Source organism: Dasypus novemcinctus, chromosome 13 (assembly GCF_030445035.2).
Source record: "Dasypus novemcinctus isolate mDasNov1 chromosome 13, mDasNov1.1.hap2, whole genome shotgun sequence".
Classification (NCBI taxonomy): Eukaryota; Metazoa; Chordata; class Mammalia; order Cingulata; family Dasypodidae; genus Dasypus; species Dasypus novemcinctus.
Window position 1 is genome coordinate 88,145,059 of NC_080685.1, and position 11,873 is coordinate 88,156,931.

At 40.2% G+C, this 11,873-nt stretch overlaps 1 protein-coding gene across 2 annotated transcripts in view; it reads right to left on the reverse strand.

Annotated features, from left to right (window-relative positions):
• Positions 1 to 11,227, reverse strand: part of KLHL12 (kelch like family member 12) — a 46,345-nt gene extending 35,118 nt beyond the window's left edge. The window contains exons 1-3 of one of the 2 annotated variants that reach the window (XM_058274976.1): positions 11,144 to 11,227; positions 8,815 to 9,054; positions 726 to 879 (exon numbers count right to left, since the gene is read on the reverse strand). In XM_058274976.1, coding sequence (XP_058130959.1) covers positions 726 to 879; positions 8,815 to 9,054; positions 11,144 to 11,212 — 463 coding nt within the window. In that variant the 5' untranslated portion in view covers positions 11,213 to 11,227. Of the gene's footprint in view, positions 1 to 725; positions 880 to 8,814; positions 9,055 to 10,663; positions 10,849 to 11,143 lie in introns of those variants that run through there. The other variant, XM_004481904.4, reaches the window with a different exon arrangement.
• Positions 11,228 to 11,873: the final 646 nt, after the last annotated feature.

The window sequence follows — 11,873 nt, forward strand, 5'->3', positions numbered from 1 at the left end:
GCTTACCAAAAGACTCTGTGAGGGAAAATAGGAGATGTTAATGACAATCTCATATTTTTCTAACTGAAAAGTACAGAAAATAAACTTAATTTCACAACTGTGCACTAAAGCAAGAGCTTCACACTGTTTCAATCATGTATTAAAAACTGAAAATGTTTCAATCATGTGTATATAAAAACTGAAACTAAGAGAAATAAAACTAGAAATTATCAAAGATAGACACTGAGAACTGGAAAGGGGAGACCATTGCTACTCCTGTGAAAACTTCAAACTCATTTTTATGCATCACTTTTAATTTTATTTTTGAATAATTTACATAGTTTAGAATTTAAAAGATACAAAGGATTTACCATGAAAAAGTCCCCTTAGCCTCCTTATCCCACTGACTACCTAGTTCTCTTTCCTTTAGGCAGTGAATAGTATCAATTTCTTGTCTTTCCTTCTAGGATTACATATATGTCAGGGAATCCATATATTATCTCCCCCTTCCAGTTTTTAGAAAATACTAAAATTGTAAATATTTTCTTGCATAGTCAAATTCTCATATTTGGAGATTTCCCTACATATCTAATGACAACTTATCTTTTGTTGCTCAAAGAGATAAAAGGGCAGGAAATATGAGTGCCTGCAGTCTATCATAATTTTCATGATTAGTTTACATCATTAATTTTAAACATTTGCAGAGCTACATTGGCATGAAGAACCACAATTTCTATGGTCTATACCTTTCAGCTGAAGCAGACAGGCTGCAGGCAGCAGTTCTTGTACATTCTCCACTGTCACATGTACTGTTTCTGTGTACACAAAGTCCAACAGGATTTCCATGGTAGAGGCAGTTAAACCTTGGATATCAACATAAGGTTTCCCCTTTTCTGAAAGCTGATAATTCAGAGAGTATTAAATAATAGTGGTTAGAATTTCAAAATATAAAGGCAAAATCTCATCTCTAAGAGTTGGAGGTGATGTCAATAATATTTATTCACTGAATACATACTTTAGAAAAAATTACAGTATCTTTTAATTTATATGAAGAAAATATGGCACATATTTGTAGCTTTTCAAATGAAAAGGTGGTTAACTGCATCCCAGGACTTACACAGTGGGGCGATGGCTTCCTGGAATATCAATTTTAATAGTAATTTAAAACACTGCTTTCATATATTTTTTTTCTGCTAAGGATATTTATTTTTAAATGTTAGATTCAAAAAATATAAGAGGTCCCCACATACCCCCCACCCCCCTCACCCTACTCCTCCCACATGAACAACCTCTTTCATCATTGTGGGATATTAATTGCACTTGGTGAATACATTTTAGAGCACTGCTGTACCACATGGCTAATGGTTTACACTGTAGTTTACACTCTCCCCCAGTCCACCCAGTGGGCCATGGCAGGACATACATTGTCCAGTATCTGTCCCTGCAGTACCACCCAGGACAACTCCAAGTTCTGAAAATGCCCCCACATCATATTTCTTCTTCCCTCTCCCTACCCTCAGCAGCTACTGTGGCCACTTTCTCCTGCTTTCATATTAAAACAAAGGTGTATGTATATAGAATAAAAGGCAAAGTTTCATGAACATACACTAGGGTCCACGAAATTTTATTTTTCATTTCCTACAAATAAAAGCTTTATTAGGCGATGATACAATCTCTTTAAAGGAAGTTGGCTCTTTGGTGCTCACCATTTCTTTCTTCAAACTTTATTTTCCAGTTCCCTTTCATTTATCACAGAATTATAAATTAATTTGCTATTATACATCAAGCATCTTTCACTTTACATGTCCCGCCCTTGTTTAAAAATATATTTCTGTTCAATCGCATACATTAAAACCACATTACACTGTCAAAACTCTAGACATCATTTTATTCTTCTCTGCTGTTTGAGACCACAATTCTGCCTTTTATGAGTTATTTTAATCCAATGCTTTTTAAAAAAAATTTATTTCTCTCCCCTCCCCCCCCACCCTGGTTGTCTGTTCTCTATGTCTATTTGCTGTGTCTTCTTTGTCCGCTTCTGTTGTTGTCAGCGGCATGGGAATCTGCGTTTTCTGTTGTGTCATCTTGTTGTGTCAGCTCTCCGTGTGTGCGGCACCATTCTTGGGCAGGCTGCACTTTCTTTCGTGCTGGGTGGCTTTCCTTACGGAGTGCACTCCTTGCATGTGGGGCTCCCTTACACGAGGGACACCCCTGCGTGGCACGGCACTCCCTGTGCGCATCAGCACTGTGCATGGACCAGCTCCACATAGGTCAAGGAGGCCCGGGGTTTGAACTGCGGACCTCCCATGTGGTAGACGGATGCCCTAACCACTGGGCCAAGTCCACCGCCTCTAATGCTTTTTGTGTGTGTGTGGGGGGGAATTGACTTGGGACCTCCTATGTGGAAAGTCAGTGATCAACCACTGAGCCACACTGGCTCCCTGAGTTGGTTTTTTTGTTTGTTTTGCCTGTTGCTTGTTTTCAAGGAGCCGAACCCAGGACCTCCCATCTGGGAAGTAGTCACTCAACTGCTTGGACCACAACCTGCCCCCCCACTACATTTATTTATTTATTAAAGATTTATTTTCTTTTTTTTCTCCCCACCCCCTCATTGTTTGCACTTGTTGTATCTGTTTGTCTTCCATGTTTCTTTAGGACACAATGGGAATAGAACCTGGGACTTCTGATGTGGGAGGGAGGTGCCTAATTGCTTGAGCCACCTCTGTCCCCTGCTTTGTTGTATCTCTCAATATATTTTCCTTCTTCTGTCTCTTGTTGCATCATCTTGTTGCATCAGCTTGCCACACCTGTGATGCCAGTCTGCTGTCTTCTTAAGGAGGCACTAGGAACCGAACCAGGGACCTCCCATGTGGTGGACATGAGCTCAATCTCTGGAGCCACATCTGCTCCCCCCAAATGCATTTAAAATGTTTTTTAATAATCAATGGCTTTTAGTATAATTACAAGGTTGTGCATTCATCACCACAATCCATTTTAGAACATTTTCATTTGAACTTTTAAAATAGAATTAAAATCTCAAAGAAATTTCATGCTTGTAGAAGACTCCTGTAGGTTATACCTCAGACTTTTCAGGAGTAGCCAGACCCTCTCACCTGTCCTGTCACTACATTTAGTGATAACAATACAGTGGAACATGGAGGTCATTCTAAGGGGCCTTCTGCTGTAACATGGAATACAACTGCAAAGTTGGATATTTTTTCAAAATATTGGGTTGACTATTTTGGGAGTACTAAATTGTTGGGGATATATTTCATCTAGAATATATTTTGTGATCTAAAACTAATTACCCTATGAAAATTTTACTAGAACTTAACCTTAATTTAGAAACCCATATCACTCACAAAACTCCAGTGTACTTCCATTATGAACTAAATGGTCATATCAACTTTGATTGCTGAATCAGCCCAGAGTAATAATCAAAAAGCATTCTCGGGAAGCGGATTTGGCTCAACTGATAAAGCGTCCACCTGCCACATGGGAGGTCCAGGGTTCAACCCAGGCCTTCTGACCTGTGTAGTGAGCTGGCCCACGCACAGTGCTGAGGGTGCAAGGAGTGCCATGCCACGCAGGGGTGTCCCCTGTGTAGGGGAGCCCGTGTAAGGAGTGCGCCCCATAAGGAGAGCCGCTCCACGTGAGAAAAGTGCAGCCTGCCCAGGAGTGGCACTGCATTCACGGAGAGCTGATGCAGCAAGATGATGCAACAAAGAGACACAGATTCCTGGTGCTGCTGACAAGAATACAAGTGGACACAGAAGAACACACAGCAGGTGGACAAGGAGCAGACAACTGGGGGGGCAGGGCAGTGGAGAGAAATAAATCTTAAAGAAAAAAAAAGGCATTCTCTACCAAAATCAAGAACAAAATTAATCCCTAGCATTGAAAAACATCACTAGCGTCGAGTACCCAGAATATAAAAAGAAGAACACTTAATCTTGGCAACAAAAAGACAAACCATCAATTTAAAAGTGGGCAAAGGATTTGAATTGACATTTTTACAAAGAAGACATATAAATGGCCAACTAGACCATGTAAAGATGCCCACCATCATCAGTCAATAGGCAAATGCAAATCAAAACCATAATGAGGTACCACTTCACACCCCTTGAATGGCTATAATTAAAAAAATGGAAAATAAGTATTGGCAAGGATGTGGAGAAACAGGAACTCATATATTGCTGGTGGGAATGAAAAATGGTTCAGCTGCTATGGAAAAGTTTGGTGGTTCCTCAAAAAAGTTAAACAGAATTAGGACATGACCCAGCAACTCTACTCCTAGGTATATAAAAGAACTGAAAACAGGAGTTTAAGCAAATACGTATACACATATGTTCATAGCAGCACTCTTTTCAAAAGGTGAAACAACTCAAATGTCCATCAGTGGCTGAAAGGATAAACAAATTGTGGTATATGCATACAACGAAATAGTATTCAGTCATAAAAAAGAATTAAGTACTTGATACATGCTATGACATGGATGAACCTTGAAGATATTATATTAAGTGAAAGAAGCCAGACACAGAAGGACAAACGTTGTATGATCTCATTTATAGGAGATAATTAGAACATGCAAATTTATATAGTTAGAATATATGTTACCAGGGGTAGGGTAAAGGTGGGGAATGGGGAGTTAATTCTTAATTGATAAGAGTTTTTGTTTGAAGTGATAGAAAAGTTTTAGAAGGAAGCAGATGTGGCTGAAGCAATTGGGCATCTGCCCACCGCATGGGAGGTCCTGGGTTTGGTTCCCAGTACCTCTTAAAGAAGATGAGCAAGAGAGTGAACTGGCATGGCAAGCTGGCATGGCGAGCTGACTCAACAGGATGACGCAGTGAGATGACATAGCGAGATGATGCAACAAGGAAACACAATGAGAGGCACAACAAGCAGGGAGCAGCTCAAGCAATTGGGCCCCTCCTCCCATATGGGAGGTCCTGGGTTCGGTTCCCGATGCCTCCTAAAAAATGAAGATGAGCAGACACAGAGAGCACATAATGAACAGACACAGAGAACAGACAGTGAGTGCAAAGCAATGAGGAGTGGGGAAGAAATAAAATAAATAAAATAAAATTAAAAAAAGAGAAAAGTTTTGGAGATAGAGGTAGTGGTTGTACAACTCTGTGAATGTACTAAATGCCACTGACTTGGTCACTTTAAAATGGTTCACTTTACGTAATATAAATTTCAGATCAATTAAAAAGTTACTAGCACATTATTTTGGAAAAATATATTACATTTTATTAACATTTTAACACAGTACAAGTATTTATAAACAATGCCTTAACATTCATTACTAATGATACTAGAATATATAAATATATTTTTCATAGATGTTTCTCATTCAATAAATAAGTTTATTAAACAGCTAAATGTTTAAATATGGAAATGGCTATACTACATGATAAATTAGAGCAATTATAATATAATTTTACATTTATACTTTCCTTTGCAATTTTTTAAAGTACTTCTCAAATACTATTATTTTATTTGATTTTTGCAGCAACCTGGTATGGTAGCTTGGTCTGATATTACTGCCATTTAAAAGACCTAAGGGCTCATTCTTTTTACCATTCTATGGTTCAGGCACACGTCTGAGTGGCAAAGAACTATCTGCTGGTTGGAATGTTCACCTCAAAAAAGCTTACTGGTATGAGGACGGGGACAAGACCCTTCTACAAACTGTGGGTGGCATTAGGCCCTGGAAGAGTTGGTCATACTACACTTAGAAAGCACCCTTTGATGTTATTCAACATATTCAGATTACAGTGATGCTCCAGTTTATCACCAGTCCTGAGGAATTCAGGTTCCCCTGGGGCAATTTCAGGTTCTCCTGATGCTTTATTCATCTGTCTTCTATAAACTGCTTCTGATACTATGGTAAATGAACATATACAAGACTGGTATGATGCATCATGGATGTGAACCCATTATCCAATGAACTGATTTCACCCTCAAGGTACCCACAAATATACCAAAGGTCCAGGTGCGGGAAGGAGCTGAAAGTGAAGCGGCTTTTTTCCAAATGACAAATGAAGACTCCAGCCTTAAGAGGTGCTGTCAGTAAGCAGCTTGTTCACTGAAAAAGCCCAGCACCTTGCTGGAGCCCAAGCAATGATTTGAGGGAAATTCTTGAGGTATATTTCTGCTGGACTCCAGTCTGCCATTAAAGGAACTCAAATCTTGGAGAACATTTCAAGGCAATCCAGTCTAGCTGTTCAAATTAGAATACAATTCAGCCTTTATACTGTCTCCAAATAAAGTATTTTTAATCTTAAAAAAAAAAATCTAAGATTCAAAGAAATTATATGGCTTGACCAAGGTCACTTAACTAGGAAGAAAAAAATAAAACCCAAGTTCTTTTACTTTGGTCCTGTGATCTTTCATTGGACCAGATTTGGGGAGTATTTCAGGATTAGACAAGAACTCTGAAACCATCTATTTCAATACTTTTATTTTATAGATCAACCAAAATGAGGTTATATGGTTGTCAGGGTTCACTCAGAACTGCTAAGAAAGCTAGGCCTGGAATCCAGGTCTCTGGACACTCTCCTTTAAACCAGTCACTCTTAAAAAAATAAAGACAAAACCATCTGGCATTTTCTAGCCTCATCTCATTTTTTAAAGAGTTACTATAGTCAACCACCACACCAGGGAGCCAAGAGTGTCTTCAACTGAAAGCAGGAGAATTGCATCCAGCATCCATGTGGAATCTAAGCCTCCTCTTGATATAGATGAGGAGTGGATACAACCATTCTAAGGTCCACAGGATGGAGGAATACAGTATGGATTAGAGTGGACTTATTGATATTCTATTCATGAATTATTGTGATTAGTAATCGAAGAAAATGTGGCATTGGTGTGGAGAAAGTGGTCATGGTGGCTGCTGGGGGTAGGGAGCAGGAGGAAGAGATGTGATGTGGGGGCATTTTCGGGGGTTGGAGTTGTCCTGGGTGGTGCTGCAGGGACAGTTACCGGACATTGTATGTCCTCCCATGGCCCACTGGGTGGACTGTGGGACAAGTGTGGGCTATGGTGTGGACCACTGCCCATGAGGTGCAGCAGTGCTCAGAGATGTATTCACCAAGTGCAATGAATGTCTCATGATGATGGAGGAGGTTGTGGTGATGGGGGGAGGAGTGGAATGAGGGGGGTGGGGGGTATATGGGGACCTCATATTTTTTTAATGTAACATTAAAAAGATAAAGAAAAAAAAAAGTTATTATAATATGGTCACTGATGAGAAAAAAAGAACAGAACCCCATGCTAATTTCTACATGTGTAGCAAGAAGGTGAAAATGGACTAATTTTCTTCAAGCTGTCAAAGAACAGTATGCACAATATATAATTAGCTGTAAGCAATCCTAGTCCATTAGTATTTCATTCTCAGCAGCTGCTGGGTGATATATTCCTAACCCAGTCAAATGCCAACTGCTTCTAATGCTCCTTGGCAGATACTGTGGAGGATGGTATAGGATATGGATCTGTAATATCATATTACACAAGATCCTTTTAAAATTAGCCTGGTTTAGCTGGAATGACCTGCCAGGTTTCTGCTTCTCCTAAAAGCCATGTGACTGAGCAATGGCTCACAGCATCATAAGAAAACTATTTTAGCTTTCAAATCAGATGATAGAACATAAAAATCTGTATTTCAAAAGCTGAGGAGGCACAGTAGTTAAAAACTGTTTGGGCTTCAGAATCAGAAACTTGAGAATTAAATCCTACCTTTACAAGCCATGTGACTTTGAGCAAATCATTTAATATATGAAACTGTTCTTTCATTGGTAAAATGGGATGTTAACACCCACATCTAGGATGAGTGCGATATGCATAACAATCATATAGCATAATATATGGCTAGTAATACCTTTCCTATTCAGATCCAGCAGCAATATCTAAGGTGATGGGATCAACTAAAGAAAATACTGACGGCGAATAAGATTTTTAAAAATGTGTTTTTATGATGAAGTATTTCAGATATATAAATAAATATGGATAAATGATATAATAAACACTGGTGTACCCACCACTCAGCTTAAGAAACCAAGATAATTTATTTAAATCTCTTTGTAAAACCAGACTTGGATCTTGGAAAAAAAAATTGAGGTCTTTTCCTCTATTCTTTCTGAATACCTCATAATATATTCAGCAGCCTTATCCTATATTTTGTGTTTTGCCAGGCAATGATAAAAGAGTTTTTCCTAATGCTTTGTGAGCATTTACCTGTCAAGCCTAATTTTTCCTAGTTCCTTTGTTAACTGCTTAAGCAGTATCTTTTCCAATTTATAACCTAAATACCTATAAGTATTAGTCCTCTTCTTTCCTAATTAAAATTTCCCTAAAAGCTACAATGGTAGGATGGATACTGATTCTCTGTACCTATTGTCAGGACTCAGGAAATAAAGACTGAATTCAACTCCTTCTCCCTCCCATCCCCCCACCCCTTGGTATCCCTTTTAAAATATGAAACATTAGAAGGAGAAAAATAGCAAAATAAAATTTAAAAACACTAAGTAAAATCCAATAGCTAATATTTAAGTATTTACTACATGCTGGACATTGTTCTAAGTACATTACATATAATTTCTCAAATTATCTTTGCAATAACCCTGCATTATTATACATTACTATTATCATAATTTTAGGGAGGAGGAAACTAAGGCATGGTCAGGTTAAGCAGTAGATCTTACTCAGAGCTTGTCTAACCCCCACACTACTGAAATTTATATTATATCAAACTTCTATTTTATTCAGTGAAAAGAGACAACTGTAAGGTTACATGCACGAATTTCATTTGTGGGGAGATAAGTTACTTACCTCACTAGTGAACATGGCGCAGAAGTAGTCGCTACAGGCAGCCAGCACAATCCGGTGGGCGGGGAAGTCTTTCTGCTCCACTCTCAATGTCACATCACAGAGGGTATTGCTCTTCCTGAGGGAGTTCATTGAATTAAGGATGGATTTAGCATGAGTATTTGTCATTATGTCTTTGGGGGCCATAATGCCTCCCATCAAGCAATATGGAGAAAGAGGAAAGGGAATCCTTGGGTCCTGCAACTAAAAGAGAAAAAAACCAGTGAGCATTTTTGAAGGACTGGAGGAAATGGAACATACTCTATTAGCTTTAAAAACCCAGGAACTTAAGAGGAGGCATCCTCAGACCTAAACATCCACTAGAGTACGCCTTCACTTGGAATCACTGCCACAAACTAGCCACCAGCGATCCCAAGTAAAAATGATCTCTTCTTCCTTTGAAGTCCTATGTTGAGTGTCTCTACCACTTGACATTTTTATTATTATCAATACTAAACTGTATTGTCAGCAGAAACTGAACATCCCTTGCATATTTTCACAAGATTGTCTCAAATGAGGAAATGATAAATTCTTTAAAAGGTAGGATTTCACTACTAACTTATACCCATCAATAGATAAGTACTTAGAGGGATCCTGTCTTGTATCTTTCTATTGTAGCAGGTGCACAATAAATGTTCAATTGAATGTTAAGAAAAAAAAATTGTGCATTCAACTTAGAGCAAGAAAGGTCAGTCAATGAAAATGATCTTTCTCCAAAGAGGTATGCAAAGACTTATTTATGATGACCCCCAAATATATCAGGACTTCTTAAAATGAAACATGAAATGAGGACCCAGAGCCTCTATGAACAAAGGAAACTACACAAGCTAACGATGGACGTTCACATGATTAAGCTATTGAAGCTCTTCAAGAGAAGGGTTTTCCTTCAAACTCTGTTATTTGTAATATCCATCAACATCAACAAAACAAATATTTGTAATTTTTCTATATTCAAACAAAAAGTCTTATTAGGATTACAAACCTATCAAAACACTACTAACTTTACTGCCATAGCTTGTCACTTTCAAAGTTCACTTTATGTGTGAATTAAATGAACTCATTAATAAATTACACATAAAAACCAGCTTAAGTACTTTCTTGATTGTTGACAAGGTTTAGTCACACTTAAAAAAGCCCTCATTACTATCCCAAATTCTCATCTACTTCTGTTTTACAGTCAGCATATTTTTCTGTAAGCATTGTGGATAATCCCTCTAACAATTCTCTGCAAGATCCACTGTACCGAAAAGGAGGTGATTTGTTGAGGCATATGATGTTTTTCAAAAGGATTTTCCTTAAGCCAACTTAGTTTCAAATCTGGGATGTAAGAAAGACCTGAACTAATATGGCCCACCTTATTACTAGATTCAGAGTTTCAGCGTCAAAACTGACAGAAACCGTAAGGCAGAGCGGTCTACCTCCTTGATCTTCAAGCTGTCATCAGACAAAGTCTCAGTCGCATCCCTCACGCTCATCTTTGAGTGACCTATTCTAGAACTTCCGTTAAGATCTGAATAGAGGGGTTCAACCACGGAAGAATTCGGGAATGGGGGCAAATTCCGGAAAGGCTAAAATTCGAGATGGAAGAAAAAAAGAAGGGGAAGAGCTCTCTTCCTCTTACAGATATTGGAGGGGCGGTGGGGCGCAGGAGAGAGTACGGAGCTAGGTGACAGATGTTCCCTAGCCTTCCTACTCTCCCAGGCGTCCCTTCCATTTCGCCTAGGAAGGAGACGACGAAGGGGGTTAGGGCCACTACCGGGAATTAAAAGGTAGGAAGGAAAGTGCTGACTGCCTCCACCTCCGTGCAACTCACCTCGGCTCCCGGGCCCACCCAGCCGCGCCGGGCCCGTCCCCCGCCCGTGAGGGTGGGGTGGGGCGCGGGGCTAGCAGGCGGCCCACGATGAGCCGAACCGCCGCCGCCGCCGCTGCCCCAACCCGTAGGCTCCGGAGCCGTCACCGTGGTTGTCGCCTTTCTCGTCTCTGCGACCGCGCGAAGTGATGACGTAACGCAGCTGGAGGCTCGCCCTCTTCCCTCCTCCGGGTATATGTCACGTGAGCAGGCTGGTTCACGTGACCTGAATCTACCCAGGTGCCCAGCTTTGGTGCGCTTGGTGAAAGCCGCAGGGAAAAAGGCAGCGCAGAGTCGGGTGGAGCGGGGAGGGCGATGTACAGCTCGCCAGCTCGGTGTTTGGCTGAGGCTGAGCCCCTTTTCCCCACGGCTCACGAGGCAGACTAGATTGAGAGGATTCCAAGGATTTGTAAGCTAAGGTTCTGATCGCAGAGTATGTTTTACCTGCCAGGTATTCAGGAACCCTCTCACATCGAGAAAACCCACGGAGGATTCAAGTTTCTTCAGGTCCATTGTCCACAACGGCCTTTTCGGGCCGTCCTCCGCTCTGGCGAGACACCTCTGATTCCTGCGATTCACCGACCCTAGCATTCTCTGCATCATAATGGACCCAGTCATCACCCCTGAAGTGATTCTGCTTTCTCTCCACCCCAAGACAATTGGAAGGAATTTGCTGCCACTCAAAGTTGGACACTGTTTCAACTCCCTTCATTTAAATACTAGATAGAGTGAGGTGGTCAATAAATATTGGTTTTCTCTCAGATCCACCTTCTCTGGTCGTCTATACTGAAAAATAAGCACGCAGCCATCAGCAAGGGACTTACATTATTTTCCTCATCTAGAAAATGGACGGAGTTGGATCAGATGTGTTTCTTATTTCCTTCCATTTCTATACTAGTTGGTTGCAAACTCATATGCTCCCAGAGACCAGGTAGGTGACTCCTATGAGTGAAGCAGGCTAAGTAGGGACAATAATTGTGTAACACAGCTTTCTCTAGAAAGACATAGCTGCTATTTAGCTCCAGTTGAGTGTTCCCACTGTACAGGCCAAGCAAAACATGTTTATGGACATTCATGGCCTGCAGGTCACCAGTTTGTGACTTTTGCTAAGAGTGCCTTATGTTTTATTATTTTAAAATTTTTAAATGGTTTGCACTCAATAGCAAATATAAAT